This window comes from Lissotriton vulgaris, chromosome 9, assembly GCF_964263255.1.
Source record: "Lissotriton vulgaris chromosome 9, aLisVul1.2, whole genome shotgun sequence".
Lineage (NCBI taxonomy): Eukaryota > Metazoa > Chordata > Amphibia > Caudata > Salamandridae > Lissotriton > Lissotriton vulgaris.
Window position 1 is genome coordinate 813294001 of NC_141697.1, and position 16039 is coordinate 813310039.

Genomic DNA, 16039 nt, shown 5'->3' on the forward strand with positions numbered 1-16039 from the left:
CAAATCGCCATTGAGTTTACTTGTTTGCTTGGGAAGGCAGTTGGTGGCTTAGGCTAACTGGCTGGGCCATTCCCATTGAAATTGATTTTGTTCAAACTAGGTGATTTGAAGTTTGGAGATTGCCCTTCCTTGTGAATGAGCGGCATAAGTATTCCCCAGAGGCATACCTTGCAGTGAAGTAAGATTTAGGGTATGCAAGGAGTTATGTTATGTTATGTTAAATTGCATTTTTATAGCGCTCGGCTACTCTAAAAGAGTGTCCCGGCGCTTTCCACAGGCAACTTAAGGAGTGGTCAGACACTGGCAGAGTTTGAATGCCGATCTAGCTGGTGGAAAAAGACCTCGGTGAAGTCGGCTCTAGTTTGTGAAGACATGGTAGCACGGATACTGGCGGGATAATGCTGTACATGAAAATGGGCAATGGGCACTTAATTGTGCGATACCAAACTATTAGAGGCATTAAGGAAGCACGGCAAGCGGTAGAGTGGATTAGGAGTCATTAACATGCTGAGGAGGGCAGAAGTCTAATATACAAGAGACTGTGTAATATGTTCCTAAATTGCCATCAAGGTTTCATGGCCGCATCTGACACCATGAGGTTTGTAAGTATCACAAGCAATCCGAGATGGCAGTAGAAGCACAAACTACACAAGTAATCTGGGAAGAATTTTCGTTGTTGAATGTTCATTTTGGAAAATTAGCATGAAAACAATGTCTTTTGAAACAAGAAAGGTTTATTGAAAGTAGTAAGTGAAATGCTTGATTGCCAGTAGCCAAAGTAAGAGAAAGTATTTAATTATGTAGTTAGAAATAGAGGGGTTCAGACAGAAAGTTTCCTATATTCCGGTGTAAAATCTCATGACCAGCTTGCGCGAGGAAGAGCATGTAAGAGTCGCTCAAAGTTGCCTTGCGGGTAACACAGCACCCATGGACGTTGGCTGTAGGCCGCACAGCCGATTAAGAGTGTCGGTGTCCTGAGTAATGAGAAGGGAGGAATGGGGTGGGTGATGATCAGTACCAAAGGGACAAATAGACATTTCAGCCGTGCCCACCTCAGCAGCTCATTCCACGCCATATTTTACAGGCCACAGTGTCGATCCTCGCCCTTGTGGAAGCCTGGGGGCCAAGTACAGTGCCATCGAGAGGGGGCTCGGCACAGCATGGTTGTGCTCAGGTGCCATACATGCCTTAGATTGTGTGGGATAAAGCCAGTAGTGTACACATTTTGCCTGGGCACTGAAATAATAGGAGTCGGTTTTTGAGCTCCTCACCCTCCCTGCTTGAAGTGGAGTGTCATTATCACCCAAGCGACACAAGGCTGTTTGCTCACCGACGCAAGAGTCACCAGGCTCGAACTAAGCTGCCTACGAAAGTAAACCGGCAGTGGGAGTGTCAGGTTAATAAAAAAAGGAAGGAATTTAGGGAGAATTACCATCTTGCCGATGGCTAACCTCCCAGTCAATGATGACAAGAGCTTCAGCCAGCTTTCCACCCGCTACCCCAGCCAGGACATCAACCCTCCATAGTTAGCTTTTCACAGTATGTCTAGGTCCCAGCATAGCCAGAACACCAAGTATCGCACTGGCTCTCGCGTCCACTGCAGCAGGAATTTCGAGGTAAATCCCCTTGTCGCAGACAAATATAATCGATTTGGCCCAATTGATCTGAATACCCATTATGTCACCAAATCTGCTGAACTCTCTGATTAGAGGGTCCAAGTTATCCCGAGTGTCCCTCACATACAGGGTAACATCATCTGAATACACGGATAATAGGATTGTTGTGGCGCATAAACGCCAGGCCTCAATTAGAGTGGTGTTTTCTCAATAGAGTTGCCAATGTCTCTGTGGCTATGGCGAATACTATGGGTAATCAAGCACACCCCTGTCGGGTACCCCCTCAATATTGAGAACGGCGATCATTCCATTAATTCGTAATCTAGCAACTGGCTGGGCATATAGAAGGTCAAAAAATAGGATGAACTTGGGGTTCACTCCAAGGTGCAACAGAAGTGCAAAGAGGTAAGACCATTTGAACAAGTCAAACACCTAAGTGGCGTCCAAGAAGACCAACGCCACAATAAGGTCAGGCTCAATAGTATGCACTCGGGCGAAAAGGTGAGCAGGTTATGGGCCATTGACTGTCTGGGTACAAACTCTGATTGGTCCAGTCTTGCTATAATCGGGAATAGTTGCGAGGCTATCAGCTTTGCTTGGATTTTATTATCCTTGTTAATCATGGATAAAGGTCTGTATGACTCGCAGCCATGGGAGTCTTTGTTCTAGTCACAATCATTGCCTCCTGGAGGGCAATACTCCATTAGCTAAGGAGTCCTCATACATGGCGAGATGTGGGGCCAAGATCTAAGAGTAATCTTTGTAGAAGGCGGTGTTGGGCCTCCTCCACTGTGTGATGGACTAGTGAAGTGGCCTCCTTCAGCCAGAGTAGCTGCACAGAGTCCAAGTAGGAGGTGAAGCATGGCCTGTGTGGACGTTTATAGGGCAGAGAAAAAGGCAGTCATCCCCCCCTTTGAATAGCCTCTACTCCAACATGTGTGTTGTGTGGATCATCTGTTAGATCGACTATATAATCCCTTGCCCAAGGCTTACGTAGCAGGCAAGCCATGGTCCCATCACCCTCATCATATCGCTTAGTGTGGTCTTCTTTCCCCAGATAGTTTCTTTCTGCGTACAGCACTTAGTCATACTCGGAGTTTGCCATGGATGGCTGCCAGCGTGGATTCACTGCATATTGCAAATTATTGGAGCTCCAAAGCAGGTTCCTAGTCTAGTCATGCAAGCTGTCCGCGCAATGCTCGCAGCACACCAGCCGGCTTTGCTATGCATCTCCCTCCATCCCGATCACGGCCTTGAAGGCCTCCCACAGAATTGACTGAGACACTACCATTTGCTCAAAATGCTCACAGTATTCAAAACTCACTGCTAAACCCTGTGTAAAGTAATTATTACATGCAATCTGTAAGGCGGTAAAACGTGCATTTTCTTATGCCAGTTTTGCTCTTCGAGGATAAAAAAAAGACTCAAATGTGACCTCTGCATGGTAATAATAAATACGCAGATGTGCATTTATTAGTACAGTTGCTCCCAATAACGTGTTATTGGGCCACGTTTACTTTCCCTACCTTAACATATTTTTTTTGTCACAATAGTGACTATAATGATGGCCAATTACACGTGTTTTATAGCAACTGTACTAATAAATGCAGAGTCACACATTTCTACCGCACAACGATCAAATTCCAGTTTATTATCACAGTAAAGTGAAACGGACATGAGAAATACTTCCCTGCCTCGTATATAACAATTACTTTACCCAGGGAAACTGCTCCAACAGCGAATTGGCCTATTCAGTGTAATTGTGCTTTACTGTACAAATGTATCCTCTTGCCTCCTGGTTTGGGTTGTCATTTTTTTAAAACAAATTAATGCGAAAAATGTAATGGGCTATGGGGTATTACATCCTGTACATCTGCTTGCATATTATAACATTGTATTATATATACGTTCATGGATTGATTTTTTATTACTAACCAGCACTGGTGGAGTTGTGGACGTGACGGTGAGGCATTTTGTAGTCAATGTACTTTGAGAGGAATTACACCACACTTGAAAAGTTGGAAATCTTTAAAAACACAAACGCTGGAGTGTCTGTTTACAATATGCTCATTATGATTGGAAAGGGATGTGCTACAATACACAAGCAAGACAAGCACATGGGGCAATTACTAGAGGGGAATAGAATGATCAAAGCTACTCACAAAGTGTGATGCCAAACCACACCAACATTTATACACCGGAACAGAGGTGAAAACCCCGAAAAGCATTTTGGGGTTTTGCAAATCACATTCTACATCATCTGCACTTTGTTTTTGGTAACTAGGGGACACTACACTAAAACGTTTTAATTTGTTTATGTAGTGGGCAGGTGGTAGGGAACGTATGAGGGCCTTCATATTTGAAGCATGTTTAAACATTAAATAATCTGTGGTACTAAAGTCATGGTCTCCAATTTTCTTCTAGAATTCTTCCACCAACCAGCAAGCACTTTGTCCTCAAACACCTGGTGTCTGGTGTGGACTACGATCTCTGTATCCTTGCCATCTTCGATGATGTTGCCACCTCCCTGGCTGCCACCAAATCCCTGGGCTGCGTCCAGTTTACCACACAGGAAGACTACCCGGATTGTCACTCACTCCACGTCCACTTCCTGGGAGGCACCTTGACAGTCATCATTGGCGGCATCATTGTAGTGACCCTACTTGTGTTCACAGTGGTGATGATGGTCAAATATAAGGTCTGCAGCAGTGCCCACTCAAACATCCCTAAGGTCACTGTGTACTCACAGACCAATGGAAGCCAGCTTGTCCCCAATGGAATGCTTCTGCAGCGGGGGGGTCCAGGCACTGCTAAGAGTTCCAGTCACGAGACCGGCAAGAACAATGTATCCTTGGCACCAGAGAAGGACTGTGAGGGTGCACACTGCAGTGATGCTTCATATGGCTCCAAACCCCAGAGAAAGAGGACCAGAACCAGACACAGGCCTGAGGCCGAAGGGGCTGTAGACAGATACACACATCCGGGATGCAAGACGCAAAAGGTTGAACATCTCACTTGTGATTTGAACATAGGCTCTGATCAAGAGGGGTATATGGGGCTCCCCAAAGCAAAACGCAGCTGCTCCTTGGACATGGGTGACATCTCCACCACAACGTGCTACAGTTACGCCAAAAGACTAAGTGTCATATGGACTAAGCGGAGCCAATCAGTACATGGCCTGCTGATGCAGTGTGACAATGAACTTAAGGGCAAGGCTCTATACCCCAGCACAGACGAGCTTGAGGAGAGCGTGGTGTAAGACATTTGTGTAGAGAGAACAATCAATTGCCCCAACATGGGCAGCAGTACGAGACAGAGCTGGGGAGGACTAAGGGCTTGTTCTGGCCCAGTTAAAGGACAGCGGTGGGAGAGGAATAGCAGTCTCATAGTATACTATGGTCTTTAGCACCATAATGGAAGCAAAATGCACCTCTTGTTCAACCATCTCAGCTCTGTTTCTCTGCATCACCAGATTGCGCTGCCGCCTATACCTGGAGTGTCCTAATTAAGGGGTATACGACTCATCTTAAGGGAGCGGCACTGAGGCAGAAAATGGCAATCAGGAGACCAGGATTGTGCAACCAAGGGACTGAACGAGCACAGACTGGGAGCACACTCGGAAAAAGACTGCACAAGGAGACTGGCAGCCAATAAAAAGGAGTGGGAAAGATTTAATAGTGTTCAAAGACTTATTCGTATTATTGGGAGTGGGAGGTTAAAAGGGATCATTACTAAAAGGGGGGGGGGGGGGCACAGGAAGAACCAAATTCTGAAAAGTGTTATCAGAGTCTTTTTGTTTCATTTCAGGACTAATTGATTTCATTTTTACTTTTTCATGACCCCTTTATTTTGTAACCGCCCAAAGTTCTTTCAAACAACTATCTACATCTTAACTCACCTACCCCCCCCCCCCTTTAATAAAAAAAAAACCTGGCACTTATTTTCTTGCACTGAACTACTTAGGGAGGTTGTCAAGCAACTTGAGATGGTGAAATGTTTTCCTTTCACGTGAAGAACGCAGAAGAGAAAAGATGAATATATATTGTTTTCTATGATTTGCCAATAAAACAAAAGTTGTTAATGTTAACTCAGTTAAAAATAAAAAAAACACCATGAAATTCGAGCCAAAGAGTGTGATCTTCCACATTTACTTGTAGATTTTTAGTGGGTCTCTAGAGGTTTCACTAACAAAATGTAGGAGTCAGCTCCATATTTCACCTACACTAAAACAGCAAGGTTTATTTTGCAGTGAATTCACCAACGTATGATACTACATATCGTGACAATTGTTCTGTACAGCTCCTTCGTTACAGAGTACCCGTGATATACTGATATTATTTAAGGGGGCATAGTTTGGTTCACATGTTTTACTCTTTTCTGTAGTATAATTAAATCCCATAGCTAGTCACTAAAAAGCCATACAGAGAGTAGACTTAATTCTGCTTGATGTCGCCGATTCCTCATGCGTGTTAGGAGGTTATGCTTTATAAGGGGCTTCGATTAACTGTATGGTTTTTAGAGTCTGCACTAGTAACTCGTGGCTGCAGGGGTTGGGTTAGTTACATTCAAAAGTGAAGTAGTCCCTGTTGCCAGCATGGTGTGGGTGGCCAGACAACCATACAAAACTGCGTTTTTTAAGAGCAGACTGATTGTCCCTACAAGCCAAGGCAGTGAAACGCGCATGCTAGATAGTACTACAAGTCTTGCCACTTGTCCAGAATTGTGCATGGTCACTGCCAACTCTACCCGGTGTCTGGATGTATCCTGAAGTGAAAAGGTCCTGTGGCGAATGTCCAAAATGACATCTGAAATTGCAGGCACGGATTTCGCTTCTGAAGTACTGGGTCAGCTGGGGACTTGGCAGCACCAACATAGAAAGTGTGTGGGGAACAAATAATTTCTTTCTACTCTAAAAGTTGTAATTTTTTTTTTGGCCCTACAGTGAGAGATAGCATTACCTCTTTTAGGGGTTTCCTAAAATAAACAAGCATTGGAAAAGAGCTATTGGCTTTGCTAATACGTTTTAGCCATGTTGTACACCAGAGTGGCTGCTAGCGGCGTTAAGGAGAGTGGCAGGAGTAAAGTGTAGTAGAGTGTTATGGAATGGCGCAGAGTTGTGTGGAGTGGCGTACAGTTGTGCAGTGTCAGAGTGGAGTACAGTGTCATGGAGTGGCATAGTGGAGTAGAGAGGAGCAGCATAGAGGGTGTTGCACAGAGTGGAGTAGAATGCTGTAGAGTGGAGTAGTGTAGTAGAGTGGAATGGCAATGGCAATGAGTGGAGCACAGTGGAGTGGCAAGAGTGTCTGAGTGGAGCGGCATAAAGTGCAGTAGAATAGAGTGGAGTAACATGGCATGAAGTGGCGTAGAGGGAGTTGTGTAGTGCGGCGTACAATAGAGTAGTGACAGAGTGGCATAGAGTGGAGTAGAGTGTTGTGGAGTGGCACAGAATGTAGTGCAGCATCAGTGAGGAGTATTATGGAGTGGAGTGTTGTGGCGTGTCATAGAGTGGAGCAGAATGAAGAGGCATAACAGAGTAGACTGGCGTAGAATGCAGTTGCATAGAGTGCATGGGTTTTGAGTAAAGTAGTGCAGAGCTGGTTGGCATAGATGGAAGTGCCATAGAGTAGATTGGCGTAGAGTAGATTGGAGTGCTGTAGCATAGAGTGCGGTGGTGCATAGTGGAGCGGCGCAGGGTGGAGTAGAGTGGCATAGAGTAGGTTGTTTCAGGGAAGAGTGAAGTGAGAGTGGAGCTGTGCAGTGCAGAGTACAGAGGTGTAGAGATGAGTGTAGTGGTGTAGATGAGAGTGGTGTAGTGTTCAGAGGCAGAGAGTGCAGGGCAGCAGAGTAGTGTCGCAGAGGGCAGTGGTGTGGTGTTGATTGCATTTAGAGTACAGTGGAATAGAGTGGTACAGAGTATGGTGTAGACCGGCGTGGTGTAGAGAGGTAAAGCATAGAGTGTTGTAGAGTATAGTGGCGCACAATGGAGAGGTGAAGGGTAGAGTGCAGTGGCATGGAGTGCAAAGCTGTTAAGTCGAATGATGTAGAGTAGATCAGAGTGAGTTAACTAGAGTGGCGTGGAGCGGACTGGCAGAGTGCACTGGCTTAGAGTGGAGTGGTACAGACTAGAGTGCATTGGCATAGAGAGCAGTGACATAATGCAGTGTTGTGGAGTCGAATAAAGTAGAGTAATGTAGAGTGGAGTGTCCTAGACTGGAGTGGTGTAGAGTGCAGTGGCGTAGAGAAGGGCAGAGTAGAGAGTCGTAGAGTGGAGTGGTGCAGAGTAGAGTGACGCAGTGTGGAGTGGTATGGTGTATAGTGGTACAGAGTAGAGTGGAGTGAAGTGGACTATGCATGGTGTTGTAGCGCACTGCAATTACAGACAACACATCTTCAATTGAAATTGCCATTACATTTGGACAGACATGCTGTTGTGTAGTTTCCACTAATCAGTACGAACTGTGCTTTTGTGGATGACACACTTAGGATGGTGCCAGACAAATTCCATGCACCCCTGCAGGGCATGTCATCCCTTGGACCAGCTAACTCAACGTTAGCCCCCCTAACCTAGACAGGGAGCGAACAGCTCTGGCAACCACTGAAAATGACATCCTGTTCCCTCAGGAACCGTGGCGACAGACCTAAAATAATAATGCAACAACAAAATAAATGTAAGCAGTCTTAAGAAAAAGATGACTTGGTCACCAAATATGATCAACATTAGGGACAGAGTCTATAATATAACTTTGCTAGAAAAAGTGTTCAAGTCACAAACTCATAAGGCGCTGAGATATACCCATTCCAAAGAGATCCTTTCCCATATTGTACTGCACAGTATTTAATGTAGACACGAAGAACAGAAATAAATCCATCCACTAGCCTTAGTTCTCCCCCAGCTCGTACCTCAAACGTCACCTATGTAATTATCACATCAACTCAGTGCCAGTAAGTAAGCACTGGGAAGATTTTAAGGTTTACAGAGGGGCAGTGAGAGTGCAATCAAAGTGAAAGTGGTAAGATGGGCCGAGGGGGTAGAGTCGGCCAGCGCGGTCGGACACACTAACTGTAAGTTGTTGTACATCCTTTTATAAGAATTTGTGATGTAAGTGCATCACAGGTGCCTTATTTATAAGGTGGATTCTCAGTAAACTGAATTGACTGGCACTGAAACTCTATACCTATTAAAACTTAAGTTATGAGTAGTCTGTTCAGTTCCCGTGCATAAAGTTGAGGACAGCTGACATGGTCACAACCTAGGCTCATCCACGAACGTTTGTTTTCATTCCTTGCCATACTGCACAGTGAAAAGAAGACTTAAGGGGGAAGGAACCCAAGCATTGTGCCTGGCACTGTAAACCAGGAGATTTGTAAGGATGTGCAGGCCGACAATGGACAGAGCGTTGGGGCTTTAATGGTAGGCACTAAGGCAGGCCTGGTTAACACACTGAATTCTAAAATCTCATGAAGTTATCATCATTGAGGATGTAACCGAGAAACCTTTAAGGGATGGCAGATGGCATTATCTGCCAAACCGTGGCTCAAACTGAAACATTTGAATGTGCTGCTTCTTAATGTGCTTTGTCATAGTCTCTAAGAGCGTTTGAGTTGTCCACCTCTGGCTGATAGGAATAGAAATCCGACACACTGACCGTGTTTTCGTGCCAATATGAACAAGAGGAGGCTCAACAATTCAAGGACATATGGTGTGACCTGCAGGTCAAGCATACGCATCTTGGTTAACCCCTTCGATGCGGCCGCGATTCCCCTGGTGTGCTGTAAACAGCACGAAAAGGGGCGGGCCGTGACGAACCCCAGCCGTCATCAGCACACGAGCACCGTAGTGCATGACGGCTGGGGTTCGTCATCAGCATGGAAGGGGTTAAGGCCAATACAGCCTTATATATTTTCGAGGTCACTATATAGAGTACCAATAGGTAACAGTATCGTCACTTAGCACTGCCACTATGTGCAGTGCTCCTACATTGGAGAAATTATTATAATTTGTATTGGAACAGTCTACGGCCACTCACACAGTCTTGTTGGCAGTATCTGCAAAGATGTTTAGGATTTAATTATCATGGATTTGTGAGCATCCTTCCTCGGCTCCTGAAGATGGCTGATGATCACACAACACCCACAAGAAGATATCTGGGGCCAACATGTAGAGCGATAAAGGCAGGGTCGGATTGGTAAGGCGGGCACTCGGGCAATGGCCGAGGGGTAGGTATCAGAGTTCCATCTGTGGGTTGCTTTTTTTGGGTAGCCTGGGGGCCGATTTGGGCGGTGTCTTGGTTGTTCAGATGATACCCGCGCCCCAGTGGGTGCCCGAGTGGCCTTTCTGGAGGTAGATGGGCGTCCATTACCTCCCTTATATCACCGGGCAGAGGTGTCACTCCCTTTATCTCGCTGGGCAGGCCCATTAATGTATGCATATTGAGCGGGGCTTGAGCAGAAGTGGCCTCACTTGTTTTCATGTGTGTTTCATCAGTGTGAACTAATCTTTGCATTTAAAAAAAATTTTAAGTACAGTTAAAAAAACATGCCTCTATCTATAAAACTTCGCCGAAGCAGTGGTAAGGCAATATCCAAATGTGGGCTACTTTTTTTTGCGTGCCCAGGCCGATTTTTAATCCCAATTCACCCCTGGATAATGGTGCAATTCTCTGCCACTTAACCTGCACAGCTCTGGGTCTTCCTGAAAATCATGCCGTTATCAAATATACTCGTTGATAAACACGATTCCCCTAAGAGACTCAACCTGGAGATCGTGAGACAACATGTTGGCCCTCAGGTGTGAGGCACACATTTTTACACAGTCTAAACAGCCGTGAGTTCTCTACCGCTGCAGCACGTTTTTAAATCATACGCTGCATGTAGGGGAAAGCAAGGCACTGAAAGAGGGCGGCACAGGCCTTAGTTTCCATCTACTTAGAGGTGGTCGGAAGGCCCTAGAATGGATCTATAATCACAGATCGATATCATCCTGCTGTCCCTACAATCTCTAACAAGCTATTGATCGGTTTGTTAAAGCAGAGGCTGCGCCGGTGGCTGTAGAGAGCAGGTGATGGAAGCCAAGACTAGGAGAAACAGATCCAGCACTGGCCAGGGAAGCAGACATCTGGGGCAGCCACAAGCCGCAGCACAAGGGTAACGCTGCTGTTTCAGGGACAGTCCAGGGTGAGGGGTGGTGCTACAAGCACGGTCACCCCACAGATCGAAACAAGCATTTGCAATGCAATAGGTCTCGCATTAGGAAAGTTTGAGCTATTGGTATTGTAAATGAAACATTTTTTATTTATGTTTTGTTTTTTAAAATAGCGAAATTAATAGCTTTGTCATTTACAATGCCAATAGTTATAACTTTCGCAAATGTGACACCTATAGCATTTGTTATGCAATATGTGTTGTATTTACGTGACTTACATGTATTGATATTACAAATAACAATGGCTTTTAATTTTTTTCAATCATGAATACTTAAATAAAAGTTATTGTAATTTAGAATGGCAATAGCTTAAAGTTTTGTAAATAACTTTTGTGAAGATTGTGTTCTGTGTATTTTATTGTGCCGAAAATCAAAGAACAGAAGTTATGTTATGTTATAAGAGACTTATAACGCGCACAACTACTCTGGTGTATCCTGGGGCGATATGGACTCGTGCGTGTGAGAGGGAAAATTAAAGGAAAACTTGTTTGAAAAGGTGGGTTTTTAGAAGTTTCTTAAAAACACCGAGATCCTGCGTATGGCGTTGGGCAACTGGGAGATTGTTCCAAAGCACTGCTACCTTGACCGAGAGTGACTGACGACCCAGTCTGGAGCGTCGAAAGTGGGGGGTGGCCATCAGACGGTGCGAGGCAGAACGCAAAGAGCGATGGGGAGTATAGAAGGACACTTGTTTCCTAATATAGGAGGGTCCCGAATCGTGCAGGGCTCCGAGTGCTAAGGTGAGGGCCTTAAACTGCACCCTCTTGGCCACAGGTAGCCAGTGGAGGTCACGGAGGCGTGCCCTTATGCTGTTTCTCTTGGAGATGTTAAATAAGAGTCTGGCCGCCGCATATTGAATCAGTTGGAGTGAAATATTAACATCTTTTTGTTACATTTGTAATAAAGCTTGAAACACTGAGAGAACATATTTGAACCAGGTGTGGTGGTGCGGAGTGATGCTGTATGCTATGTTTTGTTTTGCTATCCTAGGTTTTGTTTTGTTATGCTATGCTATGTTTTGCTATCCTATGCTTTGATTTGTTATGTTATGCTATGTTTTGTTATGCTATTCTTTGTTATGCAATGCTATGTTTTGTTATGCTATGCTATATTGTGCTTTATTATGCTATGCTTTGTTTTGCTATGCTAGGTTTTGTTATGCTATGCTTTGTTGTGTTTGGTATGCTATGCTAGGTTTTGTTGTGTTTTGCTATGTTTTGTTATGCTATGTGTTATGTTATGCTATGCTTTGCTGTGTTTTATTATGCTATGCTTTGTTTTGCTATACTAGATTTTATTATGCTATGCTTTGTTTTGCTATGCTAGATTTTATTATGCTATGCTTTGCTATGCTAGGTTTTATTATGCTATGCTTTGTTTTGCTATGCTAGGTTTTATTATGCTATGCTTTGTTTTGCTATGCTATGTTTTGTTTTATGTTATGTTATGTTATGTTTTGCTATCCTATGCCTTGTTTTGTTATGATTTGTTTTGTTTTGTTATGCTGGGGTGAGTGAGCGGGTGAGTGAGGGGGTGAGTGAGGGGGTGTGAGGATGAGAGTGTGTGAGGATGAGGGTGTGAGGGTGTGTGAGGGTGAGGGTGTGAGGGTGGGTAAGGGTGTGTGAGGGTGTGAGGGTGGGTGTGGGGAGTGAGGGGGTGTGAGAGTGAGGGGGTGTGAGAGAGGGGGTGTGAGAGTGAGGGGGTGTGAGAGAGAGGGGGTGTGAGAGAGAGGGGGTGTGAGGGAGGGGGTGTGAGGGAGGGGGTGTGAGAGGGAGGGGGTGTGAGAGGGAGGGGGTGTGAGGGTGTGGGGGTGTGAGGGTGTGGGGGTGTGTGGGGAGTGAGGGGGTGTGTGGGGAGTGAGGGGGGGTGAGGGGGTGTGAGGGTGAGGGGGTGTGAGGGTGAGGGGGTGTGAGGGTGAGGGGGTGTGAGGGTGAGGGGGTGTGAGGGTGAGGGGGTGTGAGGGTGAGGGGGTGTGAGGGTGAGGGGGTGTGAGGGTGTGAGGGTGAGGGGGTGTGAGGGGGTGAGGTTGAGGGAGTGAGGGGGGTGAGGGGGTGCGAGGGTGTGGGTGTGTGGGGAGTGAGGGGGTGAGTGAGGGGGTGAGGGTGAGGGGGTGTGAGTGGGTGTGAGGATAAGGGGGTGTGAGGATAAGGGGGTGTGAGGATAAGGGGGTGTGAGGATAAGGGGGTGTGAGGATAAGGGGGTGTGAGGATAAGGGGGTGTGAGGATGATGGGGTGTGAGGATGATGGGGTGTGAGGATGATGGGGTGTGAGGATGATGGGGTGTGAGGATGATGGGGTGTGAGGATGAGGGGGTGTGAGGGTGAGGGGGTGTGAGGGTGAGGGGGTGTGAGGGTGAGGGTGAGGGGTGTGAGTGTGGGTGTGAGGGGGTGTTGGGGTGTGGGTGTGAGGGGGTGTGGGGGTGGGTGAAGGTTTGAGGGTGTGTGAGGGTGAAAGGGTGTGAGAGGGTGGGTGAGAGGGTGTGTGAGGGGGGTGAGAGGGTGTGTGAGGGTGTGTGAGGGGGGTGAGAGGGTGTGTGAGGGTGTGTGAGGGTGAAAGGGTGTGAGAGGGTGGGTGAGAGGGTGTGTGAGGGGGGTGAGAGGGTGTGTGAGGGGGGTGAGAGGGGGGTGAGGGTGTGTGAGGGGGGTGAGAGGGTGAGGGGGTGTGAGGGTGAGGGGGTGTGAGGGTGAGGGGGTGTGAGGGTGAGGGGGTGTGAGGGTGAGGGGGTGTGAGGATGAGGGGGTGCGAGGATGAGGGGGTGTGAGGATGAGGGGGTGTGAGGATGAGGGGGTGTGAGGATGAGGGGGTGTGAGGATGAGGGGGTGTGAGGTGTGAGGATGAGGGGGTGTGAGGATGAGGGGGTGTGAGGATGAGGGGGTGTGAGGATGAGGGGGTGTGAGGATGAGGGGGTGTGAGGATGAGGGGGTGTGAGGATGGGGGGTGTGAGGTTGAGGGGGTGTGAGGTTGAGGGGGTGTGAGGTTGAGGGGGTGTGAGGTTGAGGGGGTGTGAGGTTGAGGGGGTGTGAGGTTGAGGGGGTGTGAGGTTGAGGGGGTGTGAGGGGGTGTGAGGGTGTGATCGTGTGGGTGTGAGTGGGTGTGAGGGGGTGTGGGGGTGAGGGGGTGGGTGAAGGTGTGAGGGTGGGTGAGAGGGTGTGTGAGGCTGAGAGGGTGTGTGAGGGTGAAAGGGTGTGTGAAGGTGAGAGGGTTTGTGAGAGGGTGTGTGAGTGGGGTGAGGGGGTGTGAGGGTGAGGGGCTGTGAGGGTGAGGGGCTGTGAGGGTGAGGGGCTGTGAGGGTGAGGGGCTGTGAGGGTGAGGGGCTGTGAGGGTGAGGGGCTGTGAGGGTGAGGGGCTGTGAGGGTGAGGGGCTGTGAGGGTGAGAGGGTGTGTGAGGGTGAAAGGGTGTGTGAGGGTGAAAGGGTGTGTGAGGGTGAGAGGGTGGGTGAGGGTGAGAGGGTGGGTGAGGGTGAGAGGGTGGGTGAGGGTGTGAGGGTGAGAGTGTGGGTGAGAGGGTGTGTGAGGGTGAAAGGGTGTGTGAGGGTTAAAGGGTGGGTGAGGGTGTGTGAGGGTGACGTGTGAGTGTGATGGGCTGTGAGGGTGAGGAGGTGTGAGGGGGTGTGGGGTGTGAGGGTGAGGGTGAAAGGGTTGTGGGGGTGAGGGTGAAAGGGTTGTGGGGGTGAGGGTGAAAGGGTTGTGGGGGTGAGGGTGAAAGGGTTGTGGGGGTGAGGGTGAAAGGGTTATGGGGGTGAGGGTGAAAGGGTTATGGGGGTGAGGGTGAGGGTGAAAGGGTTATGGGGGTGAGGGTGAAAGGGTGAGGGTGGGTCTGAGGGTGGGTCTGAGGGTGGGTCTGAGGGTGGGTGTGAGGGTGGGTGTGAGGGTGGGTGTGAGGGTGGGTGTGAGGGTGTGTGGGGGTGAGTGAGGGTGTGTGAGGGTGAGGAGGTGTGAGGGTGAGGGTCCGAAGTAAATGGTGGCAGGGCAGACATAAGACAGAGAGAAAAGACTGCGTCGTGACTGCGGTGGTCAGTTTCAGAATCAGGAGGGGCAGAGTCAGCACAGTCTGTGAGGGATCAACGTGTCTAGAAGCAAAGCATAGCGGATGTAGCATTGCAGCTAGCAAGTCAAGTGTTTTCAAGCTGAGTGTCCCTAGAGAGATGGCAACACATCAACAGCATTTGAGGAGCAATGCTACTGTAAACAAGCACGGTAGGCTTTCACTTGTCCAGAAAAAAAAACGAGAAAGGTGCAGAGAATGCCAAACAAAACACAGCTTCCCCGTGAAATGGATGCAAAAGAAAACAAGCTCTCTGCATTGCTGGGAAGGAGGGGGGGGGGGGCGGGGGAGTGGGAGCGCATTCCTTTGAAGTCTGATGCCAAGGCTCAGACAAATGGTGGTGTGCGATGTGCACGTGGGGGGCAGGGGAGCGGCAGCCTTTGAAGTCTGATGCCAAGGCATAGACAAATGGTGGTGTGTGATATGGCTGGCTCTGTGCAGGCGCATAGTTCACATGAACTGTACGCGATCCGCAGGCTAGGTAGACTTTTCTTTTCTGCTTACTATAATCTCGCCTATTTATCCCTGCGCGATATAATAGGCGAGACCTAAAAACGAAATTAAACCAGTCTACCACCAAACGACAAAACACGTGGCATGATGACACAAAGTGGACTGCCGCGGTCCGAATAAAGAAACAATACCAGAGGCGCATGACATTAAGCAAGCCAAATAAGACACAACTGATAAGAAACCCCGCTGCGGCGTGCTTCGACCATGCAAACCACGCCACACAGGTGGTCTGAGGGCTTCGTCACACACACCTGCCATCGCGACAGTCTGAGGTCGCCCAGTCCCTGCCATTGCGACAGTCAGGACTCATCTCCAGGTAATTAAGGGGTCCACTGCCTGGAGCTGGCGCCAACGCTGCCCCCTCAGCAACAATCGACTTAAGGTGGCGTTGGGCGTGCCAACAAGGGAATATTCTCAAGAGGAGCAAGACGTGTGAAGTCACCCGGCGTGACTGAGATCAACCAGCGGGGGGCTCCCGGCCACCCCACAGCAACAGAAAGCGCGAGCACATAGAACACTGACTCACCAACGTTTTGATATGCTTTTTTGACAAGTGATCTACAGCCGTTCTCCCACCGTCGAGGCACATTTTTCTCCTTTTCTCTGGCATCTATTTTTAGGCCACCTCCCTCCCGCCGGTTTTCACACTTGCTGATCTGACTC

The 16039-nt window shown here is 48.1% G+C and overlaps 2 protein-coding genes across 3 annotated transcripts in view; one reads left to right on the forward strand and one right to left on the reverse strand.

Moving 5' to 3' along the window:
- LOC147692294 (leucine-rich repeat and fibronectin type-III domain-containing protein 4-like) overlaps positions 1–5729 on the forward strand; it is a 42085-nt gene extending 36356 nt beyond the window's left edge. Inside the window, exon 3 of the mRNA XM_086938547.1 lies at positions 4041–5729. Coding sequence (XP_086794673.1) covers positions 4041–4875 — 835 coding nt within the window. The 3' untranslated portion in view covers positions 4876–5729. The remainder of the gene's footprint in view (positions 1–4040) is intronic.
- The window catches only part of PC (pyruvate carboxylase), a 2223386-nt gene that overhangs the window by 368031 nt on the left and 1839316 nt on the right, over positions 1–16039 (reverse strand). The window lies entirely within an intron of this gene.